We start from the raw sequence: 20,413 nt of genomic DNA on the forward strand, positions 1-20,413 counted from the left end.
CAATAGCCCAGTCCATTTAAAATTAAACAAAAAAGGGGAAAAAATAGCAACAAAAAGCTTGAAATGTGAAATGTTTTTTGGGTTGAGGCGTGATTAACATCTCTAAAGCATCATAAAATATTTCCTTGATGATCGCTCCCACATGGCCACCAGTTCTGCCTTATGTCGTTCGTTGTCCGACCATCGCCACCGGCCCACCGCCACCGCTCCGCCAGGCGCCAGCTCGCCACTAATATTATTTACTCTCATTGTTTTGGTTTCACTTACATAAGGAAACACGTGGTTTTTGGTTCTAGATTCACCACTGCTTGAGTATGAGGTTTTGCTCTATTATAAATATAGTGTAATGTAAAAATAGAGTGAGGTTGAAGAGGTTTTAAATGCATCAATAATGCATAATGCATGGATTATCTAAATGATTGAATTGTATTATAGTTTATGTCAAGTTCAATAGATTTAGAAAAGAGATTTAGAGTTTCAATGCTCATGTAATTTTCAATCAAAGAAAACAAGCTTCTTTAATTTTTATAAAAGTGTTGAGAACTCGTTCTGGGCTTCCACCAATCCGTTCATGGTGCCATATAATGGCTTGTTTAATGTTTCTGGCAGGTAAAATATAAGAATCGCTCCCACAATTCCACATGCCCCAAACACCATCAACGCAAAACGACTTCTCATAATTACCACGAAAGGCACTATAATAGCACGAAACTGGATGATTTGCATCCCACATCCAAGTGGTGCGTTTCTAACCACTGTTGGAAACAACTCCATTGTGTACATGAACATCAGATTGTAAGTCCCCGCCATCCCAAATATTCCCAAAACGCCACACGCTGTCGTCAACACTTCCCAAATCCCTTGGCTTCCTAACAAGTTGTCGATAATGCAGAAGATCCCACTGAACCATTGCATTCCAATTCTGAGATGCTTCCTCCCAAATCTATCTATGAAGATTGTAGTCAAAACAAACGATGGCACCTCCACAAGAGCATTAATTAACATGCTAAGATAGAGATTTGTTTTCAGATTGACAATATTTAAGGTTAGTCCATAGAACACCACTGAGTATGTGAAGCCGACTCCCATCACAAGAAACAACCGACTTCGCGTTAATGATGAATTGATAACATCTATCACCTGTTGGATTAATTCAAAATATGGGACGCAATCTCATCCATGGATATTTTAGGAAACATTTCTTTTATGCACTTTTTTGTGTTTGAGTAGGACTCATTTAGAGTTAATATAAGTAGGGGTATTTCGATTGCTTTGTTTAATCATTTTAGAATCAAGTTTTTAGCAATAAATCTTTGTTCAAAAATCTTCTTAATCTCCTGTTCGTTATTCTTTTTTCCTGTGTATTTTATGGGGCATGAACCTTACATTTGGTATCAGAGACTAGGGCTCATGAAGACCTATGGAAGCTGGTTTGAGAGTCAGTTTCAAGAAAAGTGTACCCCTTCATTGCAGGGCAGCCGCAATGGGAATCGAGTTTGGTTTAAGGGGGTGTGAATCGTTTTTGAGCCGAGGTGAAGAATCTTGTGACATCCCCAATTTCACGGCCAGAAAATACCGATTTGTTTATGCTTTATTTAAAAATCAGAGTATCCTTTTAAAGAATAATATTGCGGAATTTATTCCCAAAATATGATAAAGATATTATCAAAGCATTTCCGAATAAATGTATTTTAATTATATTAAAAACGTTGGGATGTCATCGTCAATACAATACATAAGCATAAACGTAAATAACATAGTCCTTACAACATCTATTATTCCACCGGAAAATTGGAGTCATTTCTGCAAGAAAATGGGGTAAAGTTTTGGAAAGGTATGTATTTGGCCGGATCTATATCAATTAATTCATTTTGTCATTTATATAATGTACTGCTAGAAAACAGTGGGTATCTCAGACATAATTTTAGCACCAGTTTGGTTCCGTTGATAAAATTATGATTTTTTAAGATTCATTATATTTCAAATAATTAACTTTAACTACTATTGGTGGCAATTTATACACAAAAATACAGCTAAGCAAACAGGAACGCAAAGGGTATGGTTTTGTACACAGAATATGGCCAAGTAAATAGAATATAGGAGTTTTGTGAGGCCAAAGGGTATATTCCCACCGCATAGTGAGAGAGAAAAACAGAGACATTGAATAAGAAGGTTAAAAGAACTTTGACAAGGTTTAGGCATAAGGAGTGGGGTGGGGTGGGGAGGGGAGTATAAGTATTGTTTATTTTCTTTTATATTTTATTTTAAATAGTTTTAGTTAAAAGAAAAAGATAAAATAAAATAAAGACAAAATTGCAAAGATGATCCTGTGGTATGCATTTTTTTGGGGTTTTAGTTCAAACCTCGATTTTTTTGGATTGGTGGTCCTTTCGGACTAGTTTGTATGTGAAAATGGTCCCTCCGAAAATTGAAATGACTAAATTGCCCTTTTGATATATTTTTATATTTTTTTCTATTTAATTTAATATTTTATTAATAATAAAATGGGGCCCACACCCCATTCTCTCTCTCTCTCTCTCTCTCTCTATATATATATATATATATATATATATATATATATATATATATATATATATATATATATATCTCCAGCACCCACCTTTGACGATCGTTTTTCTCCCTGATCAAACCTTGAAACCACCATTGTTCTGATGAAAATCGAAGTTGTAAACCAAAATAAGAACCCAAATGAACAACCCAAATATCGAACCCATTTCACCTTCTTCACACCCAAAGCTTTGATGAGATAAACCAGCTCCAAACACCCTTCTTTTCATTCAATTTTGTTGTTGCCATCAAGAAGAAGAACAGGAGGCAGCTGCCTCTTCTACTTCGCCTGTCTTCTCCTTCGTTTCCTATCATGAACTGTCAGGGGCGATGGCTAATTTCGATGAGACTTCGAGGCAACAACCCCTTGTTGCTCCACCCTTTTACATGTCGATCGTAGTCACTGAACTCCCCCTGAAGACTGTTGCGATCACTGCTGTATTTCCCCCTTTCATCCTCCATTTCTTCTTCGTTCCTTGGCCTGAACATACCACCGAAGTGGGTGTTTCCCCGGAGCAAAAATCAGAGGCGGTAGCCCCCTTTGGATTCCCCACCTTCGCACCTTCCTTCCGAGACAGAAGAAACACATGAGATGCTTAAGCAGCCCTTGCTGCTTTCATTACCACCCCCTAGCCTTCCCTTTCACTGCCTCGTTCGTGATTAGCCTTCTCGATCAGATGAAAAAAAGAACCGGAGGTCCGTTTTCCCGTCGCCGGCAGCTTATGCTGCCCCCATCAAGTATGCCTATTATTCTTCATACCAATCATCGAATTGCTAATAAGTACTGAAATCTTTCAGATTGTTGTCGGTGATTTAATGTTATTTAGACATGAATCTTGCAGAGGTGGAGGAGAAGATAGATTGATGTATGAGATTAAAGAAGATGAATGTTGTGGTATGTATTCTGGGATGTAGTGGACGAGAGAGAGAGAGAGAGAGAGAGAGAGAGAGGAGGGTCACTGAAGCTTTCTCCATTAAGTGTATGTGTGTATTGATGAAGAAGATGAGAGACCACAATGTGTATGTATATGTGAAATGGTCCTTGTTTTAATTTTGACAAGAAGTTGTGTGGGTTTTTAGGAAGAAAATGATTATACACGAGAGAGAGAGAGAGAGAGAGAGAGAGATATGGGCCCATTTTTATATTTAATAATAATAATAATTTTAAAAGTGAAAGAAAAATGAAAACTAAATTCATTAAAGGTATAATAGTCTTTTTAGTTTGGACAGGGACCAAAACTACATGTAAACCAGCCCAAAAGGACCACCAATCCAAAAAGTCGAGGTTTGGACTAAAACCCTAAAAAATGCATACCACAGGGACCATTTTTGCAATTTTTTCTAAAATAAAAAGGTTATAGTAGTATTTTTATGTGGTTTAAGGACCAATAATATAAGTTTTAGAAACCACATGGACCATATTTATAAAAAATAGCAAGGATCGAAGTTGTGACTTTTGATAAACTATAGGGACCATTTATGTAATTTTGTATTATTATTATTATTGCAACAGTTCTTTTGGTTTTAATTTTTTAACTTTCTTTATACATCAAACTTGCTTAAAATATATATATCCAAGTCATATTCAAGTAAGAATTTCACTTAAATTCCTATTGAGTCTTTATATGCATGTACTTTTTTGTATATTCAGACATGTTTATCAATCACAGTACAATAGACATTTATGAGTTCTTTATGTTCTTAAACTGAATATGCTTTATTAAACACGGTACAATAGACATTTATGAGTTCTTTATGTTCTTAAACTGAATATGCTTTATTAAACACAGTTAATAACAAAATTTTCAAGCTATTCAAATTACCTAGTTCAGCCAAATTTCAGGCCTACATCAAAAAACTCATCAAGTTATCAAAACGTATTCGAATTTAGCCTAATGTAAGTAAAGGAATTCAAGGTTACAAGCTTTTATTGAGATTATAAAAAAATAATATTTTATTACTAGAATCCGGGAAACCTACCTCACGTTAAAGAAAATGGAGGTGATATTTCTGAACTATTTTATCCATCAACTTAATTTTAAAGTGTTATGTCTTTTTTGCCCTTATTTTTCATTTACAAAAATATCAAAAGAAAAATAAAGTCCCCAGAGGTCGGTTTCTTGATTTCTTCCTTGGACTTCTTCCCAAACGATGAAACGTGAATCGATGTTGCTTCTTCGTTCACCGGACGCCCCGCCGCTTCTTTTCCGTTCGCCGGTCGCCGCTCCTTCTTCAGTGGCAATATCAAAACTTTCAGTGGCAATATCAACTGCCTTAAAGGTGATCTGTGATTTAAAAAAAGAGTAAATTACACCGATCGTCCCTCATGCATGTGTCAGAAAACATGTTTAGTCCCTATTTTCAAAAATTAACTTGGATCATCCCTCGTTTGCTTAAAACTTGCACACTTTGTCCCTATTGACTTGAAATGACTATTTTGCCCTTAATAATTTATTTTTCCATTTTCTTTTATTTGTTTATTAGTTTTAAATTAAAAGAAAAAAACAATTAATCCCCACTCTTCCCCAAATCCCAGCTTCTTCTACCTAAATTCGTCTCCCTCTTTCTCACTTTTCCTTCGCCAACGCCGGCAAAAACCCCAACACAAATAGACAAGATCATCAAGTCATATGAAATCAAACTGATGCAAAAACCCATCAAGACCAAACCCAAATGAAATAGCTTAATCTTCTGAAATCGGCTTAACCTAAGAACAATTCTTTGTCGGAAGTGGAAATGAGATAACAGAGATCAAAAATACTTTTTTGGATGCACAAATGAAAACGAAACCAGCACACACATTAGAACAGACACATCAAAAGGCATAGCACACACATTAGAACAGACACATCAAAAGGCATTGCAGATGAAGAAAGTGAAAACGATTGGAAGTTTATAAATTTGGAAGTCAGAAAGTGAAAAGAATTGAAATTAGAAGCATGGGTTGAACCTGTAATCGGGAAAACTTCATTTAAAAGACCTAAATACAAGAAAATGAAAACCGGGAAAAACAAAAGCTTTGGAAGAAGCATTGTGTGCATCAATGGCAAACCTAGAATTAGGAAAACGGAGGTCGCATTAGAGCTTGCTCACAGATATTATCAAAGATACAAGATGGTTTTATGGGTCGGAGGGGAAGCCTTCTGATCATCGTTAACCCATCATCGATATCCTTCTCCTGCTCTCTTCTCTAATTTTCGTAACCCACCACCCATCTCGCCCCCAGAAAACCCATCCTAAACCACCATCATCGATCTACAACTAGTGTGTTTGGTGTTTCTGGTTTTCTCGATCAGTAACATAATGAAAGGGGTGGGGAAGTTTTGTCAGAGGATGGTCGTTGGTGATTGTACGATGAGTTGAAGGTCTCCATTGACGATTTTGTATGTGTGTTTGTATCTCTCCGGTTGTGGATGAGTTGGGGGATGAAGGGGAGGGTCCTTTTATTATTTATTTTTAAATTGAAAATCATAATAAAAGCATTAAATTAATTTAAAATAAAAACACAAGGGTATTTTGGACATTTCAAATTTGGTATGGACTAAGTTTGCAACAAAATCTTCTTTTAGGGACGAAGCGTGCAAGTTTTAAGCAAATGAGGGACGGTCCGAGTTAATTTTTGAAAATGGGGACTAAACACGCATTCTGGCATATGCACGAGGGACGATCGGTGTAATTTACCCTTAAAAAAATCGGGTTTTTATCATTGTGCTGAAATCGTATTTTTATACACGAGATAGCAGCCGGAGAGTATGAAATCGCAGCTGGCCGATTTTATAGCGGACAAAAATCACCTGTAAAATGAATGACTATTTTTTTTTTTTTTTAAAACGCTAATTTTTTGCTATTTTTTAAAATTTAACTATATTTATAAATTTCTCTTGTTAAAATATCAAGTCTTACAAAAAAAAGTTAGCATGGTGAGGGCCGGAGAGATCGGGGCGGCCCAAAATGCTTAGGGCGTGTTTGGCATGAAACTTTTGGAAGCGTTTGGGAGCTTCTAGTTTTTAGCTTTTGATAAAACGTTCTAGTTTAAACAAAAAGCTTCGTTTGACAGTACGAGCGTTTAGCTTTTAGTTTTAACAAAACGCTCCGATTCTAAAAGCTACTTCATGTAGCGTTTAACAAAACGCTTCCGAGCTTTTGAAATCAATTTCCATAATTACCCTTAAAAATATATTTATATATTTATTTATTTTTAATCAATTGTCCTTTTATGTAATTTTATATATTTCAAAAGCTTCCAGTTACTTTTGTCAAACATTTATATAACAAATAAAAGCTACATCTTCCCGCTACCAGCTACCAGCTAACCGCTACCCGCTTCCAGCTAACAGCTACTTTTGTCAAACACGCCCTTAACCAATAATGATTTTCATATTTTCATATCTATGACTATGAGTTATTTAAGTTCCCAAACCAAACATTCATCAAACATATTAACATACTCCTAAAGAATATTTTCATACAACTCTACTAACAATAAACAATGTTTTAATAACTAACATTACTAACCATCATTTTAACCAATGAAAAAAAACTCATCTATCTTTAAACCCAAAACTACCGCATCTTATTTTAGCCTTATTTGATTACAAGAAAAAAAAACCATGTTGCTCTAACATTTACCACTTTCCATGTGTCTTCGATCTCAGTTGACACTGCACATGACAAAGCTCAGTGTATCATCTTAAAAAGACATAGAATGACATGTCTCGTACGTTCTCGGTCCAGTTAAATCTAATCATGTCTCAACCTGTCAAATATTATCTTATTCTGTCTTGTCATGTCCCATATAACAAACCACAGTCTCAATGCCATGCAGATGCCGAAATAAGATTCCTCTCTTTCCACCCCAACAACATAGCTCCATCTTTCTCAACCAACGTATAATTCTCTGAATAACGCTTCAAAAGATTCCTAATAACCGAATTCACATACGGACTCAACGAACACTGCGTAAATCCCGCCATCATAAACCTCGACCTCCACTTCATAAACAACTCATGTCTTTCCACTCTTTCCTTACCTTCACACGCAATAATATTCACAATATCTCGCGCCAAACAATGTTGTTCAACCTTAATCCTCTTTTTCCTATCGATCGGTAACGTCACATCCATACTTTCAAACATCGCAGTGTAATAGTCCAAAACCTCCAAGAATCTTGGAAAGAACGCTGCAGTATTCGTATTCGATTCTTGTTCAACTAACGTAACAACCTTCGGATTCAAAGATTTCACCATTCTCAACCTCTCGTCTCTAGGGTTTGACAAGTCAACGCTCTCATCCGCCATGTGATGCAATTGAAGGGCAAAGTTGACTGCGAGAGCCTCACCTGGCCTCACATCGAGCATTTCTTTAGTCACAAACGGTGCGAATACTTGAATCGGATGAAACTCGATCGGGATTTTGAACTTTTGTGAAACCGATTCCAACCGTTTCCCGACTAATTCCAAAGAATCACCACGTGCGTATCTGGAAACGGGATCGTCGATTCCGGTGATACGCACGTGTGGGGGCCCACCGGGTCGGGCCGCTAGGGCTTGTAAAAGGGTCATCCATTGGGTGCCTTGGGCTATTTGGAAGTCAATGATGTGGATACGGTCTTCGGTTCTAACTGCTTCGGCTATCGCCCCGTTTGCAGCCATATACCCGAATTTCAAATACGGGCAAATTTCGTATAAAATATGCATGTAGGAAAGTAATTCTTTACCTTCGGGTTCTTTACACCTTAAAGCCCGATAAATATTGTTCCCTGAACATTCCTTTCTTGCTACCAACCCTTCGACTATATACGCGCCTAAACGTTGAATTGGGTCGCCGCTAATTGACACAAATGCCCTTGCTTGTTCCACTAATTTTTCAAATTCGTCAGGATTGTTGCTTGCTAAAGCACTTGCACATGCGATGAGCAAGTTGTTTAGATTGGATCCGGGTTGACCCATACAGGTCATGGGCATGGTGACGTCATCATCTGGAGCCATTAGGGTGGTTTCTATATCGTGAAGAGCATTTTTCATGTAGGCAGTGCCACTGTGGTTAAAAGAGGTGCAATCTTCAACGGAAGAAGGGCTGTTGTCGCTTAATGCGGTGAATGTTTCTGAATCGAAAGGTGTTAAAAATGGGGATTTTGGGGAGTTTCTTGATTCGAATTTTAGGGAATTGATTAGTTTTGTGGGGATTTGGGGAGTTTGTGGGTATGATGAGGTTTGACCGGTTGTTCTGTAGCTGAAAATTTGTTCCGAGTCCATGCTATTTGTTATGCATCAGATGGTGTACACCATTTGCTTGTTTTCTTTCAAATCTGAATGAATTAAGAAGAAAGAGATGACTGTAATCCATATAAACTATAAAGATTAAAGATTTGATAAAAGTGTGTTGAATATGATAAAAGAAATTTATAAAAATTCCCACCAACCGGCCAAACCTAAAAAATCAACTCTTTGACTCGATTTTATCCCTTTATTTAATGAAAGTAAACCATCCGGAAATAAATGAGAAATGTCTCCTCCGTACAATAAACATGACTTTCAGTTTCTTTCTCTCGAGCATTTCAACAAACGGGTAACAGACGAACCTTGAACTTAATCATTTCAAGCGAAAAAAAAAAAATACTCTTCAATCTTGTTGCAGAAGTTTCGATCAGAAAAAAAAATTTAAGAAGGTTTACCCAGCAAGAAAAAGATCTAAAAATAAACAGAATTTTTTCTCTTGAGCATTTCAACAAACAGGTAACAACGAATCCTGACTCATAATCTTTTAAAAAAATGAACAAATCCCATCTGATAGAAGAAAAGAACGACTACAAAACTTTGATCAAGGTGAAATTTAAGAAGAATAGTCCATGGGCGTACCTTGAAGAAGACGAAAGACTAGGTCTCAGTTGACACAGCTGAAAGATAAGATCGTAGCTATATGTTGGGTTGTATTTATATCTTTTGGTGCATGCAACGAAACTCGGGACTCAGGAGACGAAACCGATAGGGATTCGATAAAATAAGCGGCTGAGGAGCTTATAAACAGAGCTGGGAGAGATGACGGAAGATAACTGAGCCGTCAGACGCGGTATTGTTGACAGCGTAGGGGGGGATATACGAGTTCACGGTAATTTAACGGATCCCGCCGTCCACAGCAATAGTATAATGACGTTATTGCCTATTTCATACACAAATTGATATTCTATATTACATTCACGCGACCGAATAGAGTGTTGTACACGCTCCTGTATAAATTTTAAGTGTTAATTAGACCCTACAAAATTTCATGTTTTAGTTTATAAGGCCCTTTAATTTTTTTTTTTTTTTTTTTTTTTTGCTTTCTAGGTGCTTAAATTTGGTTTTTATGGGTTAAAAAGGTCATTCATTGAATAGATGGAGAGGTAATCTGGTTACCTATGATTGATTAGACGGCTTCGTGCCATTATCCCTCATATTACCGATGCTTGTGTAAATTACTTAAACCAAGTTTCTCGGTCAGCGATGAGTGGGTATAGTATTTTTGTCGGAATTTTAAAATTCGAAAATATAATTGATCTCCTAGGTTTGTTCAGCACCAGACACAAAAACTCAAGTGTGTTCTTGTAACATCCGAAAATTCAAGTCCGAAAATTTCATTTTGAATTAATAAGTTAATAAACATTTTACCAAAATATGGTCAAATAAACAACACGTTTTAAAATCATAATGTTGTGTCCCAAACAATGACATCAAAAGTAATGAAAATCAGAGTACAATCCCAAAAACTCAATGCGGAAACCATGTGTGTGTGTGTGATGCGCTGCTACACCGCCGGCTCCTTTCCTTTCGACGAAGAGGTACCTGAAACCAAAACTAAAACTATAAGCACAAAGCTTAGTGAGTTTCCCCATCATACCACATACCATACAATATCATCAATATCTTTCAACCAGTAGCCTTTATCGGTATCTTTCAACCGGTAACCTTCATCGGTATCTTTCAACCGGTAACCGTCATCGGTATCTTTCAACCGGTAACTGGGGACTATTTCATCCCCTACTACTAGCACACAACAATATATATATATATATATATATATATATATATATATATATATATATATAAGCATACAGTCAGGCATATCCGGGTACTGACTTACCCTTTTGGTCCTAAGGACCACTGTCAGGGGAACTAATCCCTACTATACACATAACATATCATACAGATAAATCTCATGACCAAAACACATAACCAGACCAAGATAATTATCACGAAGACAATCATCTTCTAAATACCCCTTTTTGGTGGCCCGACATTGTGGTCGTAGACCCACCCCCACTGGAAGGTAACTCACCTCAATGTCGTTCAATGTTTGAATTTTCCTCGACGCACAAGTCGACTCCCTTCGACTCCTCGATCCCTACATGACAACCTTCAAGTCAACACACAACACGTGCAACCCTAAGCAGGGTTAGTCCAGTCCAGTCAAAGTCAACTTCAAGTTGACCCGACTCGCCGAGTTGGGCCATCAACTCGTTGAGTCCCTAACCCTTTACTCGTCCTTATCCATGACTCGACTCGTCGAGTTTGGCATCGACTTGACAGGTTCCTCTCTCATATGAACAGCGCATGAACCTCATCCGACTTGCCGAGTTGTATGAACACTCGTCGAGTCCACCTTCATCTGATGAACAAGTCCTGTCCTCGACTCACCGAGTTGTATGAACAACTTGCCGAGTTCATCTCCACTCTTAAGGAGATTGCCTTGGACTTGCCGAGTCTGTTCTAGCACTCGTCGAGTCCCATGAACTCCAGGTAAAAAATTATGTCCAATGCGTTGGGTCACTCTTTCTGTCCGGTTACAACCCTTCTAACACTCAACTGAGTTCTTTGACCCTCAACAGATTTAGGACTCAAAGCCTTGGACTCGTCGAGTCCCAGGAAAGGACTCACCGAGTCGGTCACGTCCACGCTCTAAATCCTCGATTTCTGATGTACAACCTTTGATCAAAAAATAGATCCAAGCTTCTACAATCGATCTAGCACGTAAAGTTACAAACTTTACGTGCTTGCATGGGACTTTGAGCTCAAAAAGACATAAAACAAGCTCTTAAGATGCATGGGACCCTTCATGGGTGCAAAAGCAGCCCCCCAACTGCCTTGTGACTCCCTTAATGACTTGATTTAGAAGCCCCAACCCCCAACCATGTTTGCAATCATGGTTGGTCATCAAAAATGGCTTATAAAAGCCCTAAATCTCCCAAAAGAGGGATCTAAAAAATGAAAGAGCAAGGTTACAGCTTTTTACCTTCAATAAACTATACAAGGTGCACAAACTCAGGTTCCCTTAGTCTCTACTAGCTTCCTCCAGCTTTTCTCCTTCCTTCTTAAGACCACAAACACCAAAATCCACCAACAAGGCTTAGATTGCTTCAATAATGGCTAAGGTTTCAATGAGAGGTGTTCTGGGAGCATAAGGGACGTTGTGGCCGACATAACATTGTTTAAATTGGGTGCAAACCCTCGGATTAGGGTTTTTGTCCAGACAGGGTCTACTCATCGAGTCAGGGACCCGAATTGTTGAGTCCACTGCTTAAACCATGCGTCCCATCCCACTTCTACTCGGCGAGTTGGTCCTTCAACTTGTCAAGTCCACGGCCAAAAATGCAAAATAGTTAGATAAAAATAAAAAGAAATACATACCAAGAACCAAGTGCTACAAATCTCCCCCACTTATTTTAGACTTCGTCCTCGAAGTCTGCTGCTCGTTCCTGAAACAGCTCTGGGTAGTGCTCCATCATCTCGTCCATTGGCTCCCAAGTCCATTCCGAGCCCTTCCGGTGCTGCCATTGCACCTTCACGAGTTCCACTCGCTTGTTCCTTAGATCCTTCGACTTCCGGTCGAGGATCGCCACAGGTTGCTTAATGTAGTTCAGGCTGCCATCAACCTGAATGTCCTCCAAGGGTACCACTGCCGAGTCGTCCACCAGGCACTTTCGCAGCTGGGAAACATGGAAAGTGATGTGGATCTGATTGAGTTCGGCTGGCAGATCCAGCCTATATGCCACATTGCCCACCCGGGCTATAACCCTAAACGGTCCAATGTACCTGGGTCCCAACTTGCCCTGGGATGAATGGAGAATCGAAATTTGTGTGCCTCCTTTATCAGAACCTGGCACACACCCTGAGGTACGACACCCACACCCTACGGTGTAGTGTCAACAATCCTCGGCTGTCATAGTCGAAGGAGGAAACCTGTCCTACAATCTGCTCGCTCTTCCGATGTTCCTCCTTCATGGCCTCCTGCTGGGCCTCCCGAATCCCCCCCAAAAGCGGAGTCACCACTGTCATCCTCAGACAGATATCCCTGATCGGTGCTGCCTTGCGGCTAAGCGCAACGAACCCCATAGAGGTAATGTCGTCAAATCTTGAGGGCGAACACAACAGCCCCCCAGCTCCAAATCGTGCGTCGGGTAAATCGCCTCGTGAGGCTTCAGCTGCCTCGAAGAGTAAGCAATGACATGCTGTGACAACCCGAAATTTTCTATTTTGTACAACCCTTCGCTTCAATAGAAGTCAGATTAGCTCCTGCTAATTTTCAAGCTTTTGGAATAAGTTTGAGCATATTAGGATTAACACTTTAGGAGATATCGGGAGAGAGGATGCCCTAGAGTATTATGTGCATCTTAAAAGTTTCAAAACTCCAAGAGTTTGGAGTTTACGGCTCAAATGATATTTTTGGACCAAAAACCCCATGGGGTATATATATGGCCCTTAGCCATTTTTATTCATTTGTTCCATTTTCAACTAGAGAAAAACCCGATTCTCTCTCAAGGATCTTCAGTCTTTCGTCCCAAATCGTAAGTGCTTCTATCTTAGAGTATAACAGGGCTTGTTATATGTCTATACATCAAGAAATCACAAGGGAACAACAAGAACAAAGAGTTTACGGCCCAAGAACACCTTGGACCGTAAACCCTTCTTTAAGGGCCAAAAGTGTGCCCTAGTCCCTTCCTTTCCTTGTGAAACTAGTCTAGACTCATTCCTTAATATGTATGGGACTTGAAAGCACAAAAATACCATGGTTCATATGAGATTACGGCCGCAAACACAAAGGGAATTGGTCTTAGGGCCGTGAACTCCTCAAAGGAGGGAAATGGTGCCCTAATCTCTTCCAAAGACTTAACCATCAAGAAGAAATACTTCTAAGGGACACATAAGGCTTCAATCCATCAAATGAGCCAAATATTAAGAGCTTACGGCCGTAAGCTCAAGGGTTTACGACCGTAAACTCAATGGGTTATGGTCCTTGGGGAGTAAACTCAAGAAAGGGTTCCAAAGGAACCCTAAACTCAATAGCCTTGTCCTACAACACTTAGATGCACTCCTTAGCACTTATAACACTTATATAAAGTGTTTATCATGTCCTAGGATGTCTTAACTTTGTTAATTAGTTGTTTAAAGACTAATCAGATACATATATGTACTATTATATGTTAACTAGGATCTTTGAGTGTGTACAAGTCTTCATTTGACACTTAGCAATCCTACATCGTTCAGTTCATCCAAACCACCAACTACAGGTGAGTTCATACCCCTTGAATTAACCTTTTAAATGTTTCTACATGTTTTTAAATGCTTTATGGGGGGGGGGGGGGGGGGGGGAAATACAAGTTGAATCATGCTAGTTATTATATCAATCACATGTGATTAATAACTAACATGCAAATGGATTTACTATACGTTAACCGTTTTACCAAACGGATTTCTTCAAATGATTTTCATAAACATTTTATATGTTTAAAAATCTTTATTAAAATGTTTATTATACACTATATGTTTCCTTTCAAACTCTTTTACAATTGTGTTTCAAACAAAGGTTTCTTTATACTTAAACTGCTTTTATCAAACAAATACTTTCAAACCATTTTATAAACTGACATCAAGTCGATCTTTTCGTAGATATTAATCTTTTTCAAAGGTTTTACAAAAACTTCTTTTATGCTTTTATATTATCAAATGCATGCCCATATATGTATAGTTATATAAGTAATGTTTAAAGGACTTAAGAAGGCTAACTCACTCTATTTCCTTTTCCTCGTTGGGATGTGGTTACGGGGTATCGGTTATCTGTCTGAATGTCGTCTAAATATTAGTTATATATCGTGTATACATATGTAGACATAAAAGTTTTCCTCAGTCAGTTCAGTACCTTTGGGTAGCAAAGGCATACTTCAGGTTATACATGTACATTGTTAGTAACTATTATAGGTATAGTTAGGAGCTACCACTTACCATTCCAAGTACAAGGAATCATCACAAGAGTTAGTTCATTCATGAGTCTATACTAATATATTACATGTTACATGAGTACGTTTACATAGATTCGCTTACATGAGTACGTTTACATAGATACATTTACATGAGCACGTTTACATAGATACGCTTACATGAGTTCGTTTACATAAATACATTTACATAGATACCCTGTTAAAAGCATGTATGTATATGTATAGTTATATAAGTAATGTTTAAAGGACTAAGGAAGGATAACCCGCTTTATTTCCTTTTCCTCGTTGGGATGTGGTCTGGTGGGTGTCGGGTATCCGTCTGAAGGTCGTTTAGATATTTAGTTATATATCATGTGTACATATATGGACATAATAGTTCTAATTAATGAGTTAGTTCATTACCTTTGGGTAGCAAAGGTATACGTTCATATATCCCTAGTTGGATACTTTTACATGGATACCGTTACGTAGATACTATATGATGAATTACTGTTACATATTATATGTGTAGATACTGTTATATAATTCTCCTTCTTATCTTTATTTTGTGACACATTCACATAATCGATGAGATAGATTGGACTTAATATCCTAGTACCAAAGGATACTTTGTGGGACTAACCATTCCTATAACCGCTATTAGCTATAGAGGTAAATGCACATCTACGGATGTCTACAGTTGATACCATTATAGGTATACTTTAAGGGACTAACTATTCCTACACCCAGCTGTTAGCAACAGAGGTAAATGTACATCTACGGATGTCTATAGTTAACACTGTTAGCTATCCTAGTACAAAAGGATAATACTTAAGTTATTTATATTATTACCTTTATCTTATGACACATTCACATAACCGATGAGGTGAATTATATTTGAATATCCTAGTACCTAAGGATACAATTTCTTATATTAATAATAATAGTAGTACAGTCGGGTCTTGGTAGAAGGCTACTTTGAAATCAGTCGGGTGTTGGTAGAAGACTACTTTCAAAACAGTCGGGTCTTAGTAAGAAGACTACTTTCAAAACAGTTAGGTCTTAGTAGAAGATTTCTTTTATACTAATAGTGATCATAGGGATTTCTAGGGCTTTCCAAACGCTTTCAACTACTTACAAACATTTTCATACTTATACGAACTTTCTTTCAAAACAATTTCAAGTCTTTCATTACAAGTTTTACAAATCAAAGACACATTAATACTTATGAATTCATCAGCTTTTTGGCTGATACTCGCTTTCAAAATAACTTGTATTCTCAGGTCACAAATAGACAGGTACGACGACCAGGTTTTGTGAAGACAGAGCAGTTCATACTCGTCTTTTGATTTGATTATTCTTTATGTTGTCTTATACTATGAAAGAACACACTTGTAATTAAAATTATACTATTAATGCAATGGATGATGTTGTTGCTTGTTTACTACATTACATGACGTCCTCCGCCCCAGAACGTTTCCGCCGTTCTTGGTTTTGGGGTGTGACAGATTGGTATCAGAGCATTGTTTATAGTGAATTAAGTATATCAACCCATAAAAGATATACTAACTATAAATACAATGGGATTAAAAATACTCTGACCAAGAGTTTATACTTAAAATAATAAAATATTTGATTGAGTAAACGTGCCTGCATTCATACTAAAATCCGTGTCACAATGACAAGAACAAAAGTATTACGAGTGTTGAATATCACAGGTAAGCTCGGGGATGTATGGTCAGTCCTGGGAGTGGCATAGCCTGATCAACTATGCTGGTCCGAGGAGTGATTAACATATGCCCAAGAATGGGTGTGATGTGGCAACAAATCTAAAAACTTACCAACACTACCACAATGAAATACCATAGGGGTATTTGATGTTACTATAAGTACTTTATACTTGGGAACTAAAGAAAAAAAAGGATCTTCATTACTAGGTCAATAGTTGCTAAGTGGATACATTAAGGCTATATGTAACTAGGATGATATAGACTCAGAATCTGTGAAATTTTGCCTTACCCCTGTTCCTCGTGAATTTGGAGTTAAGGTCACTTATTCGAAGGCCTATCCTATTTGATTACATATAATCAGTATGCACTTTACAAATAGTGATGTAACTAATAAAGATCTTCTTATAATTATCTAGTTAGTTCGTCTAAATAACTACTTCTTGACCCCAACTCTCGCGTAGATAACATGGCTGGACTCCATCCCTACGGCAACCCGTACCTTCTGAATGAAGGCAATGATGGATGGGTTGGAGAAGAACCCGAGAATGATCATCTAATCCCTTTGAATGATTACCATGCCGAAGACCTTTCGGAGGATGATAACTCCGAACCCGAATTTGAGAACCTACCCCCGGTAGCTCCCATTCCAAATCCTAACCTTTGTCCGACATTTTCATGGCCCGACGCCCCTTGAGTATAAGGTTTGGAGACATGGAGCGAAGAGCAAGATCAACCTATGCCGTTTAATGGAGACCGAAGCTTCTACAACATAAGCGAAGGGAGCTCAGCAGTTAGAATTCTAATAATCCTAGTCCGTAGAGTTGCCCGAAACGAGATTCAGGGCAGGAAAACTCTCCATCGTATCGCAGAGGTTGATGCCATTGAAGGAATGCATACCATCTGCACCAATCGCCTTGAACACACTCACGAGAGATCTGAGAGAAACCATGAAACCCTACTGCAAGCCCTAGCTGAAACTCGAGCCGAAGTCATAGAGCTCTGAGTACGTCAGAGGATGTACGAAAGAACCCTGCTTGTTATGGAACGTCAACTAGCTGAACTAAGGGTTCACCAGAGGGATGATCGTCACCAATAGGAGATGCTTTACTTTCCTTCTTGTTTTAAAAGAACCGTGTTCCTGTCTATGTCCTATGTGGCATTTTCTATGAAACTACCTTGTACTGTGAGTACTTTTAGTTAGACCTTTATGCTGTCAAGGACTTTTCCTACTTCAGATGTGATGTGAGACCTACTACAAGGTCAATGTTCCCGAACTTGTTACATCTTAAACGTCGATGATATTGACAGTCGGCTAACTTCCGTGTCACTCTTTGTTCAAATACTCTCATCATACTTTCATTGGAGTCTATCTAAAACTTGCCATAGTGAGTCTTTGGACTATAGTAGTTTAACTCCGGAATCATTTTCAAACCTCTTTCAAAGGTTGGATCATATTACCCACCAACCTATAACATCTCGGCGCGAACGACAAACGTCTTGAGATTAGTCTACGAACTTACTTCTACTCCTTACTAGGACTACATCATAGTGATGTAGGTCAAACCTTCGTGAACATACTTCCATTCCGTACTAGGACTGCATCATAGGGATGTAGGTCAAACCTTCGAGAACATACTCTTACTCTTCAATTGAACGATCAAAGTACATCTAGGGTCAATAGTAGCCGCTACTAGAAATTCTAGTTCATCATATAGGATTCGTAAGAAGATTATTATTATGACTTTCCTCGCTTATACATTCCCGAGTTATATATAACGAAGACCTGGTAGACAATAGAATGTGAGATTTCTAATCTAGTTTCTTTTCCTCGTTGGGATGTGAGACTAGAGTAGAATCACACATTTTATTATCCGCCCATTCTTGATTATATCATAACGTGTATAAGCTAAGTTTTCATGTATAATAACTCATCTCTTAGCCAGAATCAAAATGATACAGGTTCAACCATACTCGCTCACGAAGTCATTCTCTTTTCGTGTAATAGAATCATGTCGTCACCCGGAAATAGTCAGCCGAGCAACGAAACCCCTATCCTCCATATCGACACTGCTACATTACAAGCCGCGGTAGCAGCTGTTGTGACAACTTTCCTTACACACATCAACTCTGACAATGCAAACAAGACTGGCAAAGGAGTCGAAAGTTCCGATTGTAGTACCAATCCAGGAAGCCAACAAATGACAAGAGTCACGGACTTGCGAAGCCTTAAGACCGAAAAGAGGAGACGATATCGCCAAGCCATAAATGAGCGCAAGCGATCCCAAAGACTTGCCATACAACAGCAGCAAGTGGCAACCCCTGCCCCTTCAGCACCGGCACGACCCATTTCTCCAGTCCCTGGCATCAGGACCAACCCTGCACATAAAGGTGGTGGTAAAACCGGACCCTATAAGAGGAAAGTTTCAAAGTGGATGAATGAGGAGGGCACCCGTGTGCACATAACTCTGGCTTGACACCTCACTCCCACCACCAATGCTAGTACTAGCGAGTCATGTCACCAATGCGGTGAGATAGGGCACTTCAAGAAGGATTGCCCTATAACAAAGAACTCCGGCGCAGACGGCAGAATACTAAGGATCACTGCCGCAGGAGAGACTACTCCGAACCCACGTTAAAGTAATTAAGGCGTTTCATTGTAACAGACTTATAAACCGTTTTAAATTAGTGCAACTCGAGTCTTATCTTTTGCGGGATCCCGTCAGTAAAGGGACCCTCGTGCTGCGTATACTTGTCTTTTGTAGTATACCTTGTTTGCAGCAATAGTCTTGTAGTAAAACTAAAGTCCAGTAACTCTGTTAAAGGTTGCACTGTTGTGTTTTGTTTGTAATACCTCATGTTCAAATCTAATGTCTTTAGTTTCCATATGATTCCGACATTATCATACAACTTGAGTCAATTCGATCCCCGCAATACCAATTTCTTGCACACATCTCTTTCTCCAAAATCGTCTTTCTAGCGAAGCCATCATTTCAGAACTCCGAAGTACTCATGCCAGAAGTACCTCATCTTCAGAGACCTCGACAAGATTCCCATTAGAAAACATTACCCTCTACCTCGCATACATGAGTCGGTTGACCAACCGCAAGGAACTATTTACCTTTCAGAAATAGACCTGAGATCCGAATATCACCAGATACGAATGTCAGCGAAGGATGTCCCGAGGACAATCTTCCAAACTCGATACGGACGCTACAAGTCCGTAGTGATACCCTTCGGATAGGACCAATACGCCCGTAGTATTCATGAACTTAATGAATAGGGTACGCCTTTCTTACTTGGATCAATTCGTCATTGTCCTTATAAATGACTTACTTATCTACTCTCGTAGTAAGAAGGAAATCATAAAGAGCATCTATAACAAACCCTGGAAACATTATGATCAGAGAAGCTTTACGCAAAGTTCTATAAATATGAGTTTTAGATTTGAAGACTCAAATTCCTGAAGCACACTATTAGTGATGTGGGAATTTTTGAGGACCCTTCCAATAATCAAAACCGTTGAGAATTTGTCAACACCGAAGACACCGACGAGAATTCGCCAAATTCTAGGTCTCGCTGACCTACTGTCGAGAGTTCATTCAGAACTCCTCGCGGATTACGAAACCTCTTATGATTTTGACTCAGAAGGGAGTGGCCCTTGACTGGGAAGACAAGCAAGAGGAAGAAAACCTTGGAATTTCAAGTGAGAGGCCAAATCCTTTTGGAAGTCTCACTCTGGGAAGGCTTGAGACGTTTCGGAAAGCATGGTAAGCTAAATCCAAAATAGTTAGCACCTCCGAGATTCTTGCCAGAATCGGTCCCGTAACTCACAAACCCAACCTACCCCGCAAACTCAGTAACGTACATCTTACCCTTCACGTCTCGA

At 38.7% G+C, this 20,413-nt stretch overlaps 2 protein-coding genes across 2 annotated transcripts; both read right to left on the bottom strand.

The window, feature by feature from the left end:
- Window positions 1–525: 525 nt before the first annotated feature.
- Window positions 526–1,005, bottom strand: LOC111901033 (organic cation/carnitine transporter 4). Its single transcript, XM_023896899.1, has one exon. The coding sequence runs from the start codon at window positions 1,003–1,005 to the stop codon at window positions 526–528; it is 480 nt and encodes a 159-aa protein (XP_023752667.1).
- Window positions 1,006–6,994: 5,989 nt separating this feature from the next.
- Window positions 6,995–9,652, bottom strand: LOC111901011 (chitin-inducible gibberellin-responsive protein 1). The gene is made up of 2 exons (XM_023896876.3): window positions 9,426–9,652; window positions 6,995–8,875 (listed from the first exon to the last, which is right to left on the bottom strand). Exon 2 carries the CDS (start codon window positions 8,820–8,822, stop codon window positions 7,380–7,382), a length of 1,443 nt encoding a protein of 480 aa, XP_023752644.1. The 5' UTR covers window positions 8,823–8,875; window positions 9,426–9,652; the 3' UTR covers window positions 6,995–7,379.
- Between the last annotated feature and the right edge of the window lie 10,761 nt (window positions 9,653–20,413).

This window comes from Lactuca sativa, chromosome 7 (genome assembly GCF_002870075.4).
Source record: "Lactuca sativa cultivar Salinas chromosome 7, Lsat_Salinas_v11, whole genome shotgun sequence".
NCBI lineage: Eukaryota > Viridiplantae > Streptophyta > Magnoliopsida > Asterales > Asteraceae > Lactuca > Lactuca sativa.

Bases quoted from the DNA above. Each gene is read 5' to 3' on its own strand.
- LOC111901033 (XM_023896899.1), bottom strand. From the start codon at position 1,005: ATGTTAATTAATGCTCTTGTGGAGGTGCCATCGTTTGTTTTGACTACA.
- LOC111901011 (XM_023896876.3), bottom strand. From the start codon at position 8,822: ATGGACTCGGAACAAATTTTCAGCTACAGAACAACCGGTCAAACCTCA.